At 40.6% G+C, this 22,227-nt stretch overlaps 1 protein-coding gene across 14 annotated transcripts in view; it reads right to left on the bottom strand.

The window, feature by feature from the left end:
- PRRC2C (proline rich coiled-coil 2C) overlaps positions 1-21,798 on the bottom strand; it is a 57,892-nt gene extending 36,094 nt beyond the window's left edge. For 12 of the 14 annotated variants that reach the window (XM_069789823.1, XM_069789828.1, XM_069789827.1 and 9 more), the window contains exons 1-15: positions 21,591-21,797; positions 20,181-20,358; positions 16,358-16,464; positions 13,122-13,259; positions 10,917-11,152; positions 10,452-10,531; positions 9,335-9,468; positions 9,164-9,251; positions 8,735-8,876; positions 7,738-7,812; positions 6,335-6,962; positions 5,343-5,512; positions 4,467-4,713; positions 3,168-3,381; positions 5-2,365 (exon numbers count right to left, since the gene is read on the bottom strand). In XM_069789823.1, the coding sequence (XP_069645924.1) occupies positions 5-2,365; positions 3,168-3,381; positions 4,467-4,713; positions 5,343-5,512; positions 6,335-6,962; positions 7,738-7,812; positions 8,735-8,876; positions 9,164-9,251; positions 9,335-9,468; positions 10,452-10,531; positions 10,917-11,152; positions 13,122-13,259; positions 16,358-16,464; positions 20,181-20,358; positions 21,591-21,705 (4,913 nt within the window). In that variant the 5' untranslated portion in view covers positions 21,706-21,797. Of the gene's footprint in view, positions 1-4; positions 2,366-3,167; positions 3,382-4,466; positions 4,714-5,342; positions 5,513-6,334; positions 6,963-7,737; positions 7,813-8,734; positions 8,877-9,163; positions 9,252-9,334; positions 9,469-10,451; positions 10,532-10,916; positions 11,153-13,121; positions 13,260-16,357; positions 16,465-20,180; positions 20,359-21,590 lie in introns of all 14 variants that reach the window. The other 2 variants (XM_069789824.1, XM_069789826.1) reach the window with 2 other exon arrangements.
- Between the last annotated feature and the right edge of the window lie 429 nt (positions 21,799-22,227).

The following is a 22,227-nucleotide window of genomic DNA, read 5'->3' as shown; positions in this document are numbered from 1 at the left end:
TCACCCTCTTTTTCCACTTCTGGGTGGAGGACCACTCCGCCTGTCACTCCTAGGCCCTGAGAAGTTCCTCCCTGGTTTAGCTGGCCCATTGTTGCCACGTCGGTTTTGACGGTCTATTCCAGGCCGCTGACTAGAGAAACTTCTCTTGGCTATTTCCCTTTTTGGAGCTCCAGTGTTTTCTCCTGCCTTTGCAACCACCTGTGCTGCTATGTCTGCTGTTTTCTTCTCATCCCTCTCCCGCCTCTCATTGAAGTCACTGCTTTCTGAGGCTGTTTCCCACTCTTCATTGGCCTGGTCTGAAGAATTCTGGTTTGACAAGTCTGGTGTCTTACTTCCTGACACATCCAGAGCAGTGTTGGAGGGCTCATTAACTGCATTACTAACTGTGGCACTTGTTGATGAGCTGGCTACCACCTCATTTATCTTTGATGCGGCCTCTCTTTCTTTTAGGCGCCTAAAACGTGGTGGCTTATCTTGCCTTGGAGGCCGAGCAGGTCTTTGTCTTCTTGGCCTCTCTCTATTTGGATCAAACTTTCTCTCAAATTTTGGAGGTCTTTTATCAACTGGTATAGGACCATAATGTTCATTTCTTCTCGGAGGCTCCCCATCTTCTGGTTTAATGATCTCTGTTTGCCTAGGGTTCCACTGATTGTCTCTGTAGGCTGGTCTCCTTATTGTGGATGGACGTGGAGGACGCCCACCAGGATCTCTGCCACCACGTCTATACATTCCCCCTCTGCCTCGCCTAGAAGGCTCTCCTTTAGGAAGAAATCCTGGTTTGGGTTTGTTCTCATCATCTCTTATGTATGTTTTTTCTAGGGATCTGTTGTCTACCCTGATATTGTTTTCAGGTTTGAACGACAGGGGCTTTGGAGGCTTCTTGCCATCAGCTCTTTCTTCTCTTTTTGGGTGCTTGCCTTTGATTAGACTTTCTTTGTCTGACAGCAGCGTGTCACTAGCGCTTTCATGAACTTCACTGTCAGAATCTGTCTCTGAACCATGCTGTCGCCGTCGTTTTGGGATCACTTCAAAATCAGAACTCTCACTGCGAGTTTCACTCTCTTCTCTTTGCCTAACAGGCCCTGAAGGCACGTGGTCTGATCTAGGCTTAGGATCTCTGTAGTGTGGGTACTCTCTATTATGGCCTCTACTGCCCCGACCACGTCCTCCGTAAGAACCCCTGTAGCTACGACCTCTAGAATAATACTCCCCACGACCTCTGCCTCTGTATCCCTGATCTGGGAACCAGTCTCTATCCCTAGCCTCTTTCCAGTACGTCCTAGGTGGTAATCCAGGCTCTCTTTTTACTGGTCTGGTTTCTAAGCGTGGTTTCTCTACAACCTCTTTGCTAACTCCCTTCTCAGTCTGCTTCTCTTCCTTCACTGCACTAGCTGGCTGCTGAACATGTGGCTGCTGCTGTGCTGCTGGTTGAGCAGGTGGCTGCTGCTGTACTGCAGGGGGAAGCTGCGGAGCAGCAGGCTGGGCAGCTGGCAGCTGCTGCTGGACTGGAGGTGTGGGTGGCTGAACCAGAGCTTTAGCTGCAGTCTCAGTTTGACTGCTCTCCTGGCTTGCTGGCGTTGGAGCAGCATCCTGGGTTATCTTCTTAGCCAGAGCGCTGCTGGCGGCGGATGTCTCTAGCTCAGCCTGAGGCAGTGGCACTTGAGGTGCTTCCTTTTTGTCACTTTTTTCAGACTTGCTAGGTTTTTCACTAGCTGTCTTTTCTCCTTCTTTCTCCTTCCTCTGCTCACGCTCTTCTCTCTGTTCACGCTCTTCCTTCATATCTCTAAGCACAGGTTTTTTAATAGGACCTGATCTTCTTACTGGTCTATCACTGCCTTCATCTCTCCTGCCATAACCTGGCCTAGGACCCCATCTTGTTTCAGACTTAGGTTTGAAAGTTTTTTCAGGTTTTGGTCCTTCTGATGTTCTATTATTGATCAAAATATCTTTTTTTGGCTTAATCTCAAGTCTCTCAATTGTCTCCTTTGTCTCAACAGGCCTGTTATTTAATTTAGGGATATTTGTTGCTGTCTCATTCCTCTGATCTTCTGATTTTAGAGAGTGACTTGAACCATGGGAAATGCTTCTCTTTAGTGAAGAGTGACTTTCCCCCACAGACACCAACTCTTCTGGAGAGCTATGTGTGACTTTCTCATTCACTCCTTCAAAATTAACTGCTGTGTTAGGTGTGTCAGTTTGGAGAGGTTGTACATCTTCCAAAGGCCTGCTTGGGAACTTTTGTACCTCCACCTCTCCTGATTCTCTGAAAAAGTCTGTCTTTGGATGAGAGTCCAACTGGTTGTGTTCTACAGGATAAGCAGCAGCAGGGACAGCAACTCGTTCTTGCTCCAAGTGTGCCTCAGACCTAAGCAGCAAGCAATTAAGAATGTTAGGGTGGGGGGAAAAATTTTTACTCATAAATATTTACTTAAATCAAATAATCTTCTATTTCTATGAAGGATTAATGTCAGTTCTAGGAAATAACAAGTATTAATTTCATAGTGGCTGCTAGTTGTAGAGGTCAATTTTATTCTATCCTGATTAAGAGTTCAGTGTCAAAGTACAATTAGCTATAGGAATTTATTACTGTTAATGGCTACACATACCATTTTAAATGGAACCCCCAAGTTAGCAGGCTAATGTCACAAGTATTACCCAGACAGCAGTAGAGCAAAAAGAATTTTGGGGTACTTTTAAGATGTAGAGGAAGCCTTCGTGACCATTCATCATGCAGCAAAGGTCAAAAGTGACTGTCTTGCTTTATACCACTTGTATATGAGTTTCAAAAGTGGTATGTTAAGTACATCAGACAGAAGTTCTCTGATATGGGGAGGATAGAGAGCAGGACAACACTGTAGGACTGTTCTACAAAACTGAAAATTCAAAATATTATGGCAATCACCATTCATCAAATTATGTTAAGGATCCTAAACAAGGGGTAAATTGTCTTTCTACACCTTACTACAGAGCAGGCATGTCTTTTGTTTTATAGAACAGTGCCAACTACATGGGATCGCCCAGTCACAAGTCCTTTTAAAGTTCTGTGTGAAGAGCAGCTATAACTCAGTCAGCTTAAACTGTGTTTTGCCATGTAAGTTACACAGCCAAGTGTGTAAATATGCAAGGCTTGGAGAAGTGACACGAAGGAGTACATCACTCAGGCTTACCTCAAATCGTCAGGCTCTTCTAACACTTTGGGAGGAGAACTAGATTGCTGAGGTTCTGCATGGGGGTATGGATCCGACCCCCACATCATGCGGGGCTCTGACAAAGGAACAGTGTGCTCTCTTGCTGAGCGAGCTATATGTTCAAATGAATCTGAACTGGTTGCCGACCCCTCTATCTGGTCTCTTCTCATCAGTGGTTTGGGAGGCATAATTCCTGCGCCAGATGCAAGTTCAACAATTAAAACGAGTTTAACATTAGCAAAGAAACCTACCTCAAGACTAACAAAGCATATCAGGAGGTACTGAAGAACACTATTCTCTCTCCTCCGATCTCCTTTCCACTGTACCTTCTGCTGTTGAAACCAAATGTCTATTCACTGCCATTTAACCTCAGAATGGCTAAATCATATTCACCACTAGTACTCTATGTACCAACAAAAGGAAAAGCTGTGTGCTTCCACTATAATGCAAAGAACCAGGTCTGTAGACCTGTAAACTTGTGGGTGAAGTTTCTGCTGTAAGATGTGAATGGTAAAAGGCAAGATGAGTGTACACACATGTTTTTTTGTACTCTGTTAAGGACTGGGTCCTTTTTTTTTTTTTGTTGTAACATTTAAAAGAAATTCTACAGTTTTCACTGTCTTTGCTTAGCCTGCCATTTCCTCCGTTCATTCCTTGCACTCATTCAGGATACTCATTCCCTTGCTCATTAGCTGGACAAGTATCTCCATTACATTACATGTCAGACTGATATTATTTATGCATAATAGCTTTCCTAACTGCAAGTCAGATGGCCATTCCACAAATTAAAAAGGACTTTTTAGTGCTAAGAACCTGAAAGCACAAATTTAGTAAGGCTCTAGAGTCTAATACATAATATAAAAATAACAAAATTTCATGGCTTTTTTTACTAAGCCATGTGGTATCAAGTGCTAACATATAATGAAATACAAATGGTAAATACGCTATTTTTCTCAGTTCAAACTAACTGATACCAGCTTTAATATCTGTAACAAAGTAAGGCTTATGCTGACATTCTGAATACATCCTTAACTGTCACTAACATGCCTATAATGTGAAAGTTGTGATTTTACTTTACAGTCAAAGATACACATTGACACATGACTATCATTTTTCCAGTATTACTAAAATCTATTTTGTCTCAAACAATGAAATAATGTAGTTTTCTTCTTTAAAAACCCCACCCATTCACTGTTACTATACATAGTGTGGTTTGGGAAAGACTTCTATTTCAAAACCAAGAAAGCTGAACAGTCAAGAAATGCTGCCAGATTTTACCTGGATGAATAGGAGGCATATCCATTGCAGGTCTTCCTGACATCATTCGTGGGTCCATGTAAGACTGCATCATAAGCCACCGTGGATCAAAGCCCATTGAAGCTAAATGCTGAGGATGGGGCTGCATGGGCTGGTAAAGGGGTCTGTGCTGGGGAGGTGGGACAGGGCCACTAGAAGGCTGTGAGGGAGCAGACTGTGGAAGGACACCTTGCTGTTGTTGCTGCCACTGCTGCTGTTTCATTTGCTCCTGCATAACAGAAAACAGTATTACCAGACTTTTTGTTAAGATGAAAACTTGAGCAGAATTCAAATAACCCTTTGAAACAACAAATACAGTTATCTCCAGGACACTATGCATTCTGAAAGTTAATTGCAAACATGCATCAGGATGAACTAGGAGAAAAGGGAGAAAACCAGACCAGACAATTTAGAATAGATACAGTTTTGCTGGTGTTCAGCTGAGACACAGAACAACCTATGCTTCATGCATGTCATTAATGCAAAGTGCTCTTCAGACCATAGGACCCAATCGAAATTACATTTGTGAGTGTCATACCCTTTAAGGAAAAGCTGCAGAAACAATGATCATCAAACCCCAGGTTCCATAGGCAACCACTGGGCAATGCTCTACTGCCAGCAACTGATGGAAGAAACAGCCAGTTTTAAGAGCCTCTCTTGCCTTCTGCTCACTTACACTGCAAGTGACAAGAAGTGTTCCATGCAGAGCAATTCCTGCCAATACCACAGATGTTAGAGAAGCTGGGAACCAACAACTTATGCTTTTTGGAACTCCTATGGTCATGTTCTTATTCAGAATGAGACAGAAGACATCATTCTTTTAATGAGCTTCCTTCTTTTAATGAACAGGTTAGTTACCTGTTGCCTCTGAAATCTTGGTGGTAATGACTTCTGGAACTGTTTAGAATAGCCCGAGGAAACAGCAGGACGAGGCTGAGATCCTGAATCTGGCTCACTCTCATGAGTCACTTGTGAAATCTCTTTCTCATTCCGACTACTATCTTGTCTGGTAAAGACCGCTTGATCTTCTGAAAAAAAAAAACAACCAACCCCATGCGGGAGACAAGAGTGAATCTTGAAACTATGACAATTTAACCAGAACGTCAGATAAAGGATGTTGTTCTAAAATGAAAACAGTCTGCATTCTCTAACCTCACAGTCTTAGTTTCCAAAACCAATAAAGGCAAAAAAAGGTAAGAATGACCCCTCAAAACAGAACAATTGTTGTTAATACGTCTCTCGGTGTCCCTTTTAAACTCAAATACACTGGGTAATCAACCACTGGCATTTAGGTTGTAACTATTATGTGATTTGAGAAGTGCTGTATCAATGCTACCATATTACATTTGAATCAACTTTTTTTATGAACCAAAGTTCGGTTTTACAATCACTTTTATCCATTTAAAGGATAACAGAACCTTATTAAGCATAGTCTAACAGCTCTCTTGTGGCATTCAAGTTCCACTACAAAAAGTGCACCAAGTTTAAATACATGCTCTTTGTGTCTACTTCTCTAGGCTCGCTGAAAGAACAGAATAGCTGAAATAATTTACATTGCTTTTTAGCAACATAAGTTGCTGACCCTCCTTTAGAAAGAAAAGAAAGCCTGATTTTCTTTCTGTATTCTTCAAAGTCCAGCCTAAATCCCAGAACCCATTTTTCCTTTAATGTTCTGGTGAGTTGGGCAAACAGGTCTAGCTCAAAGGACAGTTAGCAGCTGTAATGTGCCAGAAAAACAAATGGTCTAGATGCACTAGGTTAATTAGGTATGCAAATTAGACTCCTAGATTACAACTATGCTCTGTGGCTCATCTTTAAGACAGACAACTCCTACTTGCGTGAAAGCATACCTTTTTCTTCCTTGTTATTTCTGGTTTCACTTTCTTGTTTTTCTACTACAGGTGTTGCCACAGGTTCTACAGGCTCAGGAACCTCATGTGCTGGTTTCTCATCTTCTTTCTCCTTCTCACTCTCCTTTTCTTCTTTCTCCATCTCCTTTTCTTTCTCTTTCTCCCTTTCCTGCTCTTTTGCCTTCTCCAGTTTTTCTTTTTCTTCTTTTTCCTTTTCCTTCTCCCTCTCCCTTTCCTTTTCTTTCTCCCTTTCCCTCTCTTTCTCTCTCTCCCTCTCCCTCTCCTTTTCCCTCTCCCGCTCCCTTTCTCTTTCCCTCTCCCTCTCCCGCTCCCTCTCCCTCTCCCTTTCCCGCTCTCTCTCTTTCAGAGGGTCTTCCCGGGAGGGTTTTGTCACACAGCCAAATTTCTCATTTAACCGTTTTAGCTTTTCAGCACAAGCGGCTTTTCGCTGTTCTTCCATTCTTCTTTCTTCCTCTTCTCGCCGCTTACGGGCTCGCTCAACAGCAGCGGATATCTCTGACTGCTGTCTTCTCCTCTGTTTCCAAATTTCATCTTCATCTGGTACTGGTTTAGGGGGAAAGGGTCCCTGCCTTCCAGGTCCTACCTGGCGATCAGGGGGAGGAGGGTGCTGCAATATTAAAATCAGTTAAGTCAAGTTGAACATGTATGATATAAATAGCCAGCTGAAATATTACATTTTAACTATTTGTTGACACATGTATTTGCATGGCACCTTTAAAAAGCAAGATTCGGAAGAAAAAGCAAGCCCCCACCTTCCTGCTCCAGTTCAGACTCATGCAACTTGAGCTCAGAAAGGAGAGGTAAGGACTCAGTTGGGCTCATGTCACTCCTCCTCCTCATCACCAAGGCAAAGTGACAGCAAAGATGACAAACATCTTTTAGATTTGTTTACAGGCCGCTCTAAATCACAGAGACTCAGGGTAGATCTCAGACAAAAGTCCCCCCAAGGAGCCAAAGAAATTCCAGGTAGCTCAGGATAACAGAGATTTTAATAAGACGTGTTGAAAATTGGTAAGAAGCTACTATATACACATTTTGTTTGGGACTTCATCTCCCTGTCTGCCTCAACAATCAGCGCTCCAGCACTGTTCCCATGCCCATGTCCTCTCTAGTTCCCAAATGGGACTGGATAACTGAAAGCTCTTGAAGTTCTCATGCATTTCATACGCCACTTACAAGACAGGGCTGCTTTACACAATTAGCAGCATGGCTGTGTTGGGGTCCCATTCTTACTGGCCACAGTCACTATGATCATTTTAGTTGTTAAAGAAAAGGCTCATCCTTATGTGAAGCATATTTTTACTTTCCTTAGTCAAAATCCTTCCACCATAGCATTAAAGAATGTAACTCAAGGAAGTAAAGACAATTCTAATCTTTCTTACCGGTGGTAAAATAGATTTTGGATGAAGAGCAGGACCACCTCTTTCATGTATAGAAGGCTGTGCTGGACCCCGATCCTATTAGATCAAACACAGTACCAGGGTTAAGCAAGCTCATAACAACAGTCGTGCTAACAAATTTTAAATTTACTGTTTTCTACTGCATTAAGATACTACACCTAGTGAACTATCTGCACACAACACAAATTTGCATGCAAAACAAGGGCAAGAACATTTCCACTTCACACACTGAAGATTACTTCACTGAAGTAATGTACTTCATTACTGAACAATTACTTTAGAAATTCCCACGTCCAAATTCCAGAGTTTATGTTACTGCACTGTTTTTTCTCTCGGATTCAGTGTAGCTTCAAACCTTGAAAGACGTGATCTTTATATACAGAGAAAGTGCAAGTACAACTAATTCAGGATCCCCCAGCTTCATTACTACTGGTGTCAAGAGAAAACATTTCTGGGAAATTTTCAAAGCCAACAGTAGCTTTTCCTGTGGGGGTGTGGGGCAAATTAAAAAAATAGGGCTGAAGCAGACATAAGCTGAGGTGGTTGCCACTCATCCTCTACTAGAGGATAAACCAAAACCCAAAATGGCTGAGCTGATGAACTCTACACGGTCTGTATAAAATCTATCTGCCTGCCAGAACAGCTTTATTCACTGTTACAGGGATGGACAGACAACAGTATAGAGTTAAAGCTTGCCAGTTGAGTCACAGTAACTGACACAAGCGTTCTCACCCCCTCACAACTGTGGATTAGAACACAGTAGATAAAGACATGCTATTTTTATTTTGCGACGAGAAGCAGCTAAGTTGACTAAGCAGCACCCGATCACAGTTACCACAGCTCAGATAAAGCTTTCAGTAGCTAATGCTTTCACTCATGTTCATAACCTTAATTGACCTGTCAGTTTGGAAAGACACCCGAGTTGGACCTCTCCTGACAAGGCTGTTGCCAGAAGAGCTGAAGAAAAGAACACACAAACCTGATCAAGCTGAGAGCTTTTGCCGTAAGACCCTTTGGTTGCTGCTGTGGAAACCTGTGTAGCAGACTTAGCACCTGTCTGTTCTTCTGTTTCCTTCTGGCCATCAGGACTCTGGGAATCTTTTGATGGTGTTTGTTCATCACTATGTGCAAAGAAATAAGAAAAATGGAAGGTGTACTCCACACAGGTATTTGGTGATTTATCTTCTATCCTCAATGTTTCTTAGCAAGAGCAAAAATTCCTCACAGCAAGGATAATTTCTAGTACATGCCCAGCTGACTGGAGTCTGCAGACAGTTATGCAATTTAATACAGTATTAAATTACTGGAATAAATGTTATTGGAATGAGTACTTGCACTCATTTCATTCAACCTTCCCAAAAGCTAAGCTAGTTAAGTGGCATTCACACCCAACTGGCAAGCAACTCACCCACTTTCCTTTTCTTTTTGACTACTTCCTTGCTCATCATCATCACTGAAGTTCAACTGCTCAGTGTAATCCACTTCACTCTGAGCACCTGATGCATAAGCAAATATTCAATTAATCTTTCAGAAGGATTCAATGTACACATAACAGAAAACATTAATTTGATGTGCTTACCAGCCCAGCCTTCATCAGCCTCAGCATCTAGATTATCAAATTTATCAAGTTCTTTAAGTTCACTAGCACTAAGAATGGATGGTCGCTCAATAGGTTCTGAACACCATGAAGGTGGTCCTCTTCCCCTTGGCCCTCTAAAATAAAAAAGAGAGAAACAAAGACCACTGTCACTATTTATCCACAAAATGACTAGATAAAATGTCAAATTGTATGCAATTATTTGAAGTATACAGTACTGTTCTCTCAAATACAGTATAAATGTGAACTATCATCCATGTGTGTGACTATTGTAGTTCAAATAATTACTGCTACACCACCAGATGGTTCTTTATGTAAGAGAAAGATTAGATGCTATAGTCTTGCTTGCACACTTCATAAACAAGCCAGACATCAGTTGACAGTAGAAAACCACGTGCCTTGTAACTTTCAAACAACAAACTGCATGCATCTGGCATCCTTCTTAACACCAATTTATCCACCTTGGAGATATTCCTTTATACTTTTCAATGCTTTCCCACTGTCAAAGGTTCTGTACCTTCTTCCTACTCCTATACTCAAGTTTTCCCAGTCATCCCTCTCATCCTGTCCTCTTCCTGATCCCAACAACAGATCACCCATCAAAGTTTGTACCCTACTGCCTATAGCATCCCCTATTTCCTCATGCATGTGCACAACCATCCTCAACTATGGAGAAATGCACAGAAAGGAGGAAAACTAATTTTATAATGCATTACAGTTCTACAGTTTTATAATGCATTAGTTGGAGAGCAGTAGAGTTGAGAACCAGAAATTAACTACTTTCATTATAACAATAAAAGAGTCCTTTTACAGGCAAAATACTGGTTGAAGTTTTAAAGGTGTCCCCAACTGACTCCTGCTCTTCCCAATCAAAAACCCTGTAATGTGCAGAATTCCCTCAAGTTTTGCAGTTGTCAAACACAAATCACTCCATGGCACTGCTCCACACAAGCCAAACTTGCGAGACTAACCAGTGGCAGTTCTTATCTAGTGTATAATCATAATCAATATACTCAGTGCAAATTCCCCCCCCCCCCCCTTTTCTCCATTGAGTCAGAGTTCATACCCATACAACAGTAACACTTGTAAGGTTTCTTACCTGCTGGGCTCAGAATTGGGAAATCTCGTTGGACCTTGCATGGAAGGAGGATATGCCATTCTAGGATACTGATTAAACATCTAAGAAAGGTTTAAAAACAGGAGGCATTCATTAAAAAAAAAAATAAATCATTGCATTAAGCATACTGAGATCATCGAAGGAATCACAATGGAAGTAAAGCAAGACTCTTCACTCAAGACAGTTTGCTTAATATCACAAGTGTGTGACATCAAGTCACCAAGGTGGAGTGATTACAAGCATTGATCAACTCCTGACAAGTTCAAACTCAGTGTAGCAGGAGCAGCAACAGGTAGCCACATCCTTCAAGGAGTTGGTTGCAATCCCACCTCTTCTAGCAGAACTGCTAAGCATTCCATGGAGGGAGGAGAAAGGGGCATAAGGAAATCACGCTAGCCAATAATCAATCCCTGCTGCTTAAAAACTTTTCATGTAACCATCACTTACATAAGGTGGCATCATTGCTCTGTACTGAGATGAGATAGGCGGTTGCTGCTGGCCATTCAGCTTGGGCTGAGGGACCTGTGGTAACCGCACATCCCTCTTTTCTGCTGCCTTCTGGCCGTCATTTTGTTCTGCTGGTGTAGCATTACCATCTTCTTGACCAAGAGCCTTAGCTTCTTGATCGGTTGGAGAACTGGGCGAGTTGCTCTTATTACCACCTTCTCTCCAACTAGTAGCATCTGCATGGACAGAATCAGTACAAGAAAAAAACAAGAACAGACTTTATATTACAGATTTACAGATGGGCATGATGAAAAACACATTCTTCCTACCCAGTTTTCAGAGACACAGCGATCTGTGCAGACACATGTTCATATCTGCTACCGAAACAAGCAACGGCCACTTGAGAAAACAGAGGCTGTTTTCTAATCCTCTTCAGCCCTATATCCAGCTGTGTTCCTGAAGGCTAAGAGTTAAATTTATAGACTGCTCTTAGTTGTCCTACTCTACCTTCCAAACCACAATGCAATTTAGGAAGGATACTAATAATAGCACAGGAGAGAAAACAGATTTAGTTGTGGTAAGTGGGCCACTGTTGACTCAGTGAGAAGATGCTGTCAAGGGAAAGATCACGCTTCTTAAGTGGCAAAGGCCTACCATGAAACTCTCAAGCAGCTCAAAATGACATATACCTGTACGTTAGAATCTAAGTGAAGACAGGTATCCAGAGTCTGGCTTGTATCTCTGTCTGATAAGGATAGAAGTAATGAGGGCTGTACTTCTTGGTGTGAATGTCTAGCAAGAAGTCCAGGAAAAGTAAGGGATTTTAATGACCTATCACTTGTGCCAGGCAGTCCATTCTTTTAGGAGTTTCTGCCTACAGAGCATGGGTTATGACAAAAAAAAGAGTAAACTTAGCAGCAGTGCTCAAATCCACAGGGACCAACAAAAATTCAGACACACATTGTAAATAATGTTCCTTTAGGGGCACAAACCCTTTAAGCAGTGTTAAAACTATGCTCCTATGTATCCATTACAGGTCTTCCACTTATCTTTGCTGGGGAGCACAGCTGCTAAAGGGGCAACACTCGTCATGTTGGTTTACATGCTTTCTGACAGCTTTCTGCTGTCAGACCTGAAAGAAGGTCTTAATATAGTATGCACAGTGCCAACCAAAACTGTAACTGCCTGTAGGAGGCTGGAAGAGATACGCGTAGCTATGGAAAATAGCTAATTTGGTATTGGACATCTCTCAAATTTCTTGACACGCTTATTCTTTACATCAAAATCAGGTGAGGACATTAACAAGCACATAGCCTCAGTCTGCAGGACCTGACAAACAAATCAAGCAAAACTGAGGCCTGTACAACAGAGAGGAGTTAAGGATTCCCCAAGAGCCCAAGCCCTCTAAAAGCAGGGCACATCTTGCCTACCACTGGCACAAGACAGTGCCACCTACACTGCAGGAAAGGATCCCTAGTCCCATCAAACCTCATCGAAAACAAGCTTTTGAGGAAGAAAGGAATCCTGTTTTTCACTGGAAGCAAGCACAATCCCACATGCCCCCCCATTAAAAGAATATGGGGAAGCAATACATACACATTTCTTCAGAGACATCTAAAACCAGCACTGTTATGGTTGTTTTCACTAGATCTAATCCCCGCCAGCTGAAACAGATCCAGCTAGTCAGACCACCTCAGCCATGAGCTGAAGATGCCAATGCCTTTCAAATCACAGTCCACTCTTTTGGTATCCTGTAGATCAAACTTCCTATTCAGGATTTTTCAGGCTACTCTCTTATGAGAACTAACTATTTGGGGACAACCCTAATGATGATTTATATAATTAGTTAATATTAGGAGAATTGATTAAATACATATTTTAGCTGTTGTGACCTCTAGCAGCCAGAAGTAAGAAAATGCCAGTATTGTACAACTAACAAATGCTCTTCAGAGCACAAGTGGAGTACTGACTAGGTTGGGAAAACAGAAAGTGAACTGCAGGATAGGATTAAATGCCCTATTTTCCACACACCAGGAACACAGTAAAGCAGAAGAAAGCCCCCAAAATCTGTTTCTTCAGTGTAGGAGTGTGTTGATTAAAACAGTCAATTCATTGTCAATTTATTTTGTACAGGGCACAAGTAATCTTGTAATAAACAAGTTACACACCCACACAACTTCACAAAAATTTGTAGTATATACTTACTTTGCGGTCGCAAGTTGGGTCCTGATCCGTGGAGCTCTTCAGGTGTATCTTTCTCTTTCCCTGACTTTTCCTGATCCCCAGCTGCCGGCAGACTGGGAAACTCTTGCTGGAAATAACTATTTACTTGAATAGCTGGACCTACGCAGCAAGATATTCACAAAGTCACAACTTTCTGTAGTCATAACAGTTCAGAAAGTGATAAAAGCCTGATCACCCTTAAAAAGTGAAGGTTAAAGCCACATTAATTTACTGGCAACATAATTCACATAAGTGAAGAGCAATCCTTGTAAAGCATTCACATTTGCTACCAAAGTTGTTAAATTTACTAGGCCAACTATCACACCTGTTGGGGCTGAGAAAAATCCAGAAGCATCAGAAAGTAATAAAGGACAATGGAACAAGACTTAACACAGGGAATACTGGAAATTCCTCGGCTCTATTAACACTGTTTTCTTCTCCTTCCAGACAAAGATTTCCCTCAGTTTATGCTACAACTATAGTCAACCCCAAGAATGGGAAACTACATTATTGCAAAAGCCCTTAAGTTTAATTACTGTTCTAATAACAACAAATAATTCTTCAGGACTTTAAAAGGCCACAGCTTTTACATTATGAGAAAACTATCAGAACCATAGCATTCTTTGATTTCTAAAACCCTTGACATCATAACTCAGGATTGGAATGTAAGACTTCTGTTGCACATGGTAGGGAAGCCAAATATATAGTCTTCCTCTTTAGAAGGTTTTGTTAGCATCTACTCAGAATCAATTTCTCACACCCCCCTCCCCCCCTACACATAATGGATATTGACCTATTAGGTCAACTAGTACCAAATCACTGATAATCTTACTACGGGAAGATTTCTATTCCAACAGCCTGAATAACACCCTGTTCCTGTACCTGTCTTTATTACTGGCTACTGTAAGTGACATTGTATTAGGCTACATGGATTATAGCGGAAACTCACAAAAAAGGATCTGGACATATGCCATCCAAAACCCACCAATCCCCATGATACACTTTTCTTTTTTTTTTTTTTTTTTTTTTTTTAGCTAACAGCTAGAAAGCTTCTGTTCTCTCCGATCTGTGAAAGAATCCTTTGTAACAATAAAATGCAGGGATGTCCTGATGGTTTTTTTTTTTTCCTTAAGATTATGAGTCAAGCACAGGATAAACTCCTTACTCTTTGTACTTTCTTTGTAAACGCATGACAGCAAATATCACTATTTACCCCTGTGCCTACAAATTGCCTTGAAATCTTTCAATCTTCATTCCAACTTCACATACTATGGATCACATTAACTTGTTTTTTGTTAATGGACACTGGACTCTTGACATTCCCAAGCAGCTACATCCAATGACTTGCTTAACGGGACTGAAAACTGCAGTCGCACTAACTGGATGGCCTTCCAGGCAAGGGAGCCTCTTCAGAGGTCCTGTGGCATGCAACATTCATGAGTTTTATGAACTTTGAAAAATGTTTTCTGCTCAAGTCTACACAGTAGACTTTAACAGCAGTCTGTTACAGCAGTAACAGCAACAATGTTTTAATTGCAAAGTAATGGCATCCTCAGTGATCAGCTTGACAGCCCTTAACCTATCAACCTGAAATAGCCAGATTGTCAGCCAACAGTTCCGAAAGAAGTCAAAGAATTAAAAAATGTTATGGTAGCAATCAACCCCAACTTTTAGCCAATGCACGAGCTGAAAAATACATGCTGCCATTACATTATAGAAGTCTTTCCTTTCTACATGGCCACCAACAGCATCAGAGAAGGATTTAGTCTTGCCTCACTCAACTGCAGTCTTAAAAGAGGACGAGGCAGCCAGCTGAATGACTGCTGGAATGCATACAAGGCATCTGGAAAAGCTACAAGTTCCACCAGCCAACTGCAGATCAGGAAAACATGAACACAACAGGTGTATCCCGAGTTTCAAACTGAGGAGAAGAGCAAGCAGCTGATGCCAATTTATTCTGTATTTCTTCTTGAAACAGCAAACCCACTACTGCATTAATTGAATGAAATGAGGGTGCCATCTGGGCTTGGCACACAAGCTGCCATGGTAACTACAAAATTATTAGCTAAATGCATTTTGAAGCCATTGAGCTGAATCACTATTTCCTGTGTCATAGAGATGATCTTATCAGCTTATGTAGAAAGGCTGGTATGCAGATCACTTTGCATCAGTATTAATTCCTTTTTTTTATTCTACAAAAATCCTGTAAAAGCTTAAAGGAAGAGAGTTCCTATACTTGACAATGAAGGAAACACTGAGCATTACAGAGGAGAGCAAAGAGTGGAAAATCTAGAATTGTCACTGCATAAAGAGGCAAAATAATTCGATATGCAATGTTAACAAACTCCATATAATGGCTCAGAAGTTACCTCCATGCAATTCAGATTTTACTATTCCAATATCTCTACCCAGAAGAGAGCTCACTTCTTCGACTTGGAAGCCAAAACTCTATGTTATAGCCACAGAAAGCTTGCAAGCCTCAAATTTAAGGAATAAAACATTCGTAATGGAGACAGAGGAATTCTAAGTAACCTCTCACTCTACAAGCAATTAAAAAAACATCTGCTAAAGATTTAGCTCTGATCTTACACCTGTAATGAAAACACTCAAGCCAAGATTCACACTAATGGAAATAGTTCTCCATCCTTTAATACAATTATGTTACAAACCCCAAAACACACCTTTAATGCTTTTCCCAGAATAAACCCTACTTGAATACTATCACTTTGAAAAAATAACCAAGGAATCTATAAAATAAAGGGAAAAATATCGCATAGCAGACATTTAAATAGAAGCAAGACCATACACATTTTGCACAAAATGATCCAAAATTATGATCGGAATGACCACTAACTGTTTATGGTTCTCCTTTTCATGCCAAAATTGTATGCATTATAACTACCGACCGAGATTTTCCCTCCTCACCACAGCCACGTTCAAGATCTTATGCTGTCACCACCATTTCCCTGTCAATCCAAAAGGGGTGACTATGCCAGCCCTTTAAAAGGCAGTCAGACCTGCTGCTAAATCAGGCTGGAGCTCACTTGAGTGACAGGGGATCAGCTCACCTTCCAGCCAAGAAAGTTGTCTCCACAGCATTCATAGTCCCAACTGTCCCGGTTAAGACTCAAATGGTTGCTGAGTCTGGGGGTCTCTCACAGCTGCATTCACAGCCTGCTAGGCCTGTCAAGAACCCCTCCACCTTGAACATCACTTACCATCTTGTCCACCTGGTTTGGTGTTGGCCCACGATTTGGCAACAGGAGCTGCTTCTGGAGGAGCAGGAACAGCAGGTTTTGGCTGTGCCTGTGGCACTTCTGGCTGTCTAGAATTAGAAGAAAGCACTTGTGAATACAAGAGGGTGAGCACGGTATAAGATCACCAGGATTACTACCACAAACAAGTGAATGAAATGAGGTAGCTACACAGTTGAAGAACCAATAACTACTCTTCTGCAGAAAAACCATTTTCTTACATAAAAGGAGTTGTTATAGTAACAGTTAAAAATTGGAATAAATTAGCTAATTCTTTCAAAAGTAGATTTCCCAAAGTGGAGAGGAATGAATGAAAATGGCTGAGCAGAAAATGCAGTCAGGCATGAACAGAATTATAACTTTTGAAGTAGTATATTGGACAATCAAAACCCAACCAATCTACAACCACGGAAGGGAGTAATTTGGAATAATGTTCTCTTGCCTCAGGAGTTAATAGAGGAAAGCACTTAAAGACCACCATGAACTGAGAGAAAGGAGGCAAATATATGTTAGAAATTACAAAGTAAAAGAAACTGGTAAGGAAAGCTAAAGGCATCATGAAAAAATTATGGGTACCATGAACTGGAGCCCAGAAGTTTAAGCCTATTAAGAACAAAGTCCCAATTTCACTATCTTAACAATGAAGAGGCAGACATAAGCACTCATTTTGTCCAATATAAAAAACCAGGCATATTCTTGAAGATCTTCCTAGTCTACAGATTCAGTGATGTTGTTTAACTTCTTTCAAGAACAGCTATTTCTGAAATCTTTATATTCAGGTAACTTAAGACTCCAAAGCATTAGTGTCTACAAGTCAAGATCTCCAGTAGTAGTAATTTTTGATAAAATAGAAGTTACAGGGCAAATCCAGGAGTCTAGAATCACTTTATTATACCAGTAAAAAGATAACTAGTGCAGTATCAAGTCAAGTTAACTTACAATAAACAACTGTAAATGCTTTAAATAGATCCTAAAGTAATCCTAAATTTCTGAGAACTGCCACCAGGAAGTCAGTTCCATTTGGGTTCTGCAGCGATCAGCCCAAAACTCTACACGGTAGTCTCAGAAATTATGTAGAAGTCAACATCACCAAAAAAAACCCCACTGCTGGGGAGAAACACACTTGCTTCTCACAAGGATAACTAAAAGCAATTTTTACTTGTTTCCACAGATTACTAGAATTTTAAAAAAAAAAATCTCATCTTTCCTGTTTCCACTTAGTTGTATTTTCTTACAGCTGCACATTTTCTAAACAGACTGCGGAAGTTCGAACTTATGTCGCTGTACTTTGCCACTCAGAAGTGAAACAAGGAACAAGACTGTTAAGGGTTTATTTCTTACAGTTCTACTGTTTCAAAGCCAAGCCCATTTAGAATTTGAGTTATACAAACACTGTCCTATAGGTGTACCATTCCATAAGGGAAAGAATCATAGAATCATTTAGGTTGGAAAAGACCTTCAAGATCATCGAGTCCAACTATGATCCATGCCCACTAAACCATGTTATGGAGTACCCCATCTACGTGCTTTTTGAATACCTCCAGGGATGGTGACTCAACCACTTCCATGGGCAGCCTATTCCAATGTCTGACAACCCCCTCAGTAAAGAATTTTTTCCTAATATCCAACCTAAATCTCCCTTGCCGCAACTTGAGGCCATTTCCTCTCATCCTATCTCCAGCCACCTGACAGAAGAGACCAGCACCCACCATCACTACAACCCCCCTTAGGTAGTTGTAGAGAGCGATAAGGTCTCCCCTCAGCCTCCTCTTCTCTAGAGCAAACAGCCCCAGCTCCCTCAGCCGCTCCTCGTAAGACTTGTGCTCCAGGCCCCTCACCAACTTGGTTGCCCTTCTCTGGACACGCTCCAGCAACTCAATGTCTGTCCTGTAGTGAGGGGCCCAAAACTGAACACAAACAAAACTGAACACAACTCAGCTTGGTGCTAGCTGAACTAAATCAATACACAACAGGCTGCACTATCCAGGAAAAAGGGACTGAAGCAATACCCATAGGAAGAATGACAACTTGGGAAAGCAACAGAAAAAAAATTTTGTAATCACAGGCAGCAACTCACACACGTGAACTCCAATGCAGTGATACAAGAGAAAAAGAATTAAACTAAAGCAAGCTGATACCAAGAAGCTACCTTTATTCACACACTTGCAAGAAGAATACCAAAACACTTTATATGTGAACTGCAACATTTATAAGCATGTTGAAGTATTGGAGAAATATAGTAGTAGTTACAAAGATGGTCTGAAGACTTGAGCAAATGCATTTAGGAATTGAGGAGAATTTACTCGTGGCCTGGGCATACATACCTGTTCCTGGGAACAAAACCCTCCCCCTCACTAGTTTTACTTGTATGTGGTCTTCGATGCCTTTATCAGAACAACGCGTATGAAAATACAAAGGCAAACACCTTCCAGTTGCAGATAAGGGGCAGCTATTTATTTATTTTTAAATGCAACATCAATTACTAGAATATACTTTTAACACACGCAGTAGGCTATGGAAAGGCAGACAAAGATGCAGATAAAGTGTGCTTTAGTCAAACAAGCTACTGGCTCAACACAGATTTAACTAGACAAAGTATAAGTGACCTTGAAGTTCAAGAAGATGTTTTTAAAGTACCATACAAAACATTGGGCAGAAAATGACAAATTTGGTTTCATAAGCTTAAAATAAAAAGCTAAACACAACAGTATATTCCTGAAGTCTAACAGCTTTTCAGAGAGATGTCAAAAATTGACATTTAAATGTAGTCAAGTATACAGGGAGACATAAAGGGACAGCAAGAAGGGGAAGAAAACCTTTAATCATCTTTTGCTTTCACAAGTGCTAGTGACATACAGTCAGTGTCCCTATCTTCAAGGGTTTTTCAGAACAATTTATATGTCAAAGCATAAACACTTAAAACCCAGTTTTACTTTTGTAGTGAGAAGCATATCCTATTTTAAGCTTACATGGAAAAAACTTTTGCTTTAGAATAGCTTCTAATTAGATTATTGAAAAGTTTTAGTCTCTATTTTCTTTAGCTGACCTCCTGTACAAGTGTGAAACAAACTCAGCAGATGGAACTGTACTAAGCATGGGAAATTATATTATACACAGTATACATCAGTGCATCACCATCACCTCTGTTTTGTTTGTATCACATATTGGGGGAGCATGAAGCAACGGTGTAAAGTTTAAGACAGAAAATTTTTGTAAGTCTGTAGAATTTATAGCATACTAACCAAAGTGCAAATATTAAGAACCATTAGGAAAAGCACAGATTCAAACAAATGTGTACAAATCAAGAATTTTTGAGCTTCCTCTGCCATACATCAGCACAATCACACTAAATTAAACAGATTTTTGCATACTCTCACAAACTTGCAAGTTATTATTTAACTTAGCTGCTGTGTGCCTAAGGGTTCTTCCTAGAGTTCCAAGAGACTTTTAAGTTGATTACACTGATCTTACAAAAACATGCTATAGTATTTCCCTTAAGCAGCCACCAAAACTTACACAAAGGTACCCAAGTCAGTTGGCTAAAGGAAACACTCATCCCCTTATACAGAATTTGTAAGCGTACTGCTTTCCACCTAAGTGTGGTTATTATTGTTGTTGTTCTTTTGAACTATCGCCCTAATAGCAAGATTCTTCTTTCCTCCCTGGTAGCTATCTTGAGGATAGTCAAGTCGAGCCAATTTCTTCCCATGCCCTGCCCACCCCTTGTTTTGGGAAAGCTTGAGAGAAATAGCACAGCAAAACAACCCTGATCTCATTGGTCACTTACTTTTCTTCTTCATGCTGTTCTTGTTTTGAAGCCCATCCTGTGCCATCTTTAGGCACAATGTTCACATTAGGGTCATTGCCTTTGTTCTCTGCTTTGAGACTGGGGAGGTTAGCTGGGGGAGGCATCCTCCTTGAAATAGCAACTTTTCCAAGACTCTGTAATCCATGGCGTGCAGCAACTGCATGCCAAAACAGAAAGTGCAAGTTAACAATGCTGTTTAGCAGGTAGTATTCAGCAAAGCTGTACAAATCACTAAAAATGTTTTGCAAGAAACTCAAGAAAATATAAGAATTAGAAACACAAAATTCTTCATAATTTAATTTAAAAAATGGGAATTATAAAATACTTGGTTTGGGACAACTTGAGTACTTTTTGAATAGTGTGTCACTATGGTTAGCCTATTCCAGAGATTAAAAGGGATATATGGCCCCACCTCTATACACAATGCTCAGTGACAGAAAGCTAGAGGAGCCCTTTAAAATGTGACGTTGATGTTTTAATATCTTTTAACATGTTGACAAGCATCATTCTCTTGCTCCTTTTTGGGGTTTAATGTACCTTTATGAGTCCAGGAATACCCACATGGGTCCAACCCATTTATTTTTTGCTGTCAGTTTCAGTTAGCAGATGCTGCTCTTGCACAAACATTGCTACAAATTGCATTTACTCCAGACCACAAGTATAAAAGAGCAATATGAAGCTAATGGACTACATGGGACATTCAGCCTAGCAACTAATCATCTCAGGTGAACAAGTACAAGATACTGCCCTAGGCACATTGTATCATTACAAAAATCTCAGTTTCAACTTTTAAAAATAATATTGTGGCAAACTTTAACAAAGTTTGAATGTGCTTCCCCTCTTTCACCCCTCAATTTAGGCAAGTATGTCAAATCAAATTAAAAGCCTTCAGAGTGTCATTTCCCCCCTGGTTCTCAATTTAATCAATCACAAAAAAGCAGGCCCACAGTGGCCTTCTCTGAAACTTTAGTATAAGTTTCACCCAGTGTTTGTCTGCAAAACAAAGCACCTGATCTGAAAGTCAGCATTGTCTTGTTAATCAAACACCTCCAGTACCACAAGTGTTTTCTGAAACACGGTTAAGAAGCACAGCTGGGGAATGGCATGTCATATGCTGATAACAAATAGAGACTGCAGCTATAAACCAGTTTTTATTTATCTATACTCTATTTCCTACTAGACTGCAAATGCTGTCTCCCTGAACTGATACTCTTGTTTATAGCTAACCAGAAACTGTAATCAAGATTGCTTTCCAGAGTTCTTCTACTTAACTGTTGTATCAAGCAGTTCAAAAATCTTGCTGTGGTGAAGTGCTCATATACTTTGCACTCTTAATTAGTACTACAGTAATGATGAAATAGAATGCAAAACTACAGCCAGTTTACTCACCTGTGGTTTTCTGAGTTTCCAGTGATTTTCCCTTGTAAGTATTAAACAGACTGAGTGTTGCATACTTTGTTTTTCCATCCTTTGCTTTTGTACTCTGGCCTGACTTTTCCGACATTTCGATGGAAACTCATCGAGTCTGGTACTTCCTGCTCACCCCTCAAAATTTGCCTGAAAAGAAAAACTCCAGAAAAGTAAAATAATTTTAATATAAGCCAATACTTAAGACGACAGAGTTCATAAGGCAAAAGAGGACAGCATATTTAACACTCTTAGCACTGTTTCATTTAAGCATACCGGAGATGCCACAGAACACATTAGCCCTAGAAACCCCAAGCCTTAGGTAACACTATGTAATTTTAAAGTATTTCCATCTCCACAATTTGAACATCACAAAATCAGGAGGGTCAGCATTTAATTAATATTAAACACTGTAAAAGTGGTAAATATTGTCCATGATCTCACACACATTAAAAAAAAGCGCACACAAAGTTTCCACCAGCAGCTCGCTCCGCACCAGGAAAGCTCAATGACTTCACCCACTCCTGCAGCCAAGTGCTGAGATACCATTAACTGTGGTACCGTATTTCTGGAATTTGTTTTTTTTCCCCCAATTAAAATTATCATGAACTCAACAGCT

Source organism: Haliaeetus albicilla, chromosome 8, assembly GCF_947461875.1.
Source record: "Haliaeetus albicilla chromosome 8, bHalAlb1.1, whole genome shotgun sequence".
Lineage (NCBI taxonomy): Eukaryota > Metazoa > Chordata > Aves > Accipitriformes > Accipitridae > Haliaeetus > Haliaeetus albicilla.
This window is presented reverse-complemented; position numbering and strand designations above follow the sequence as displayed.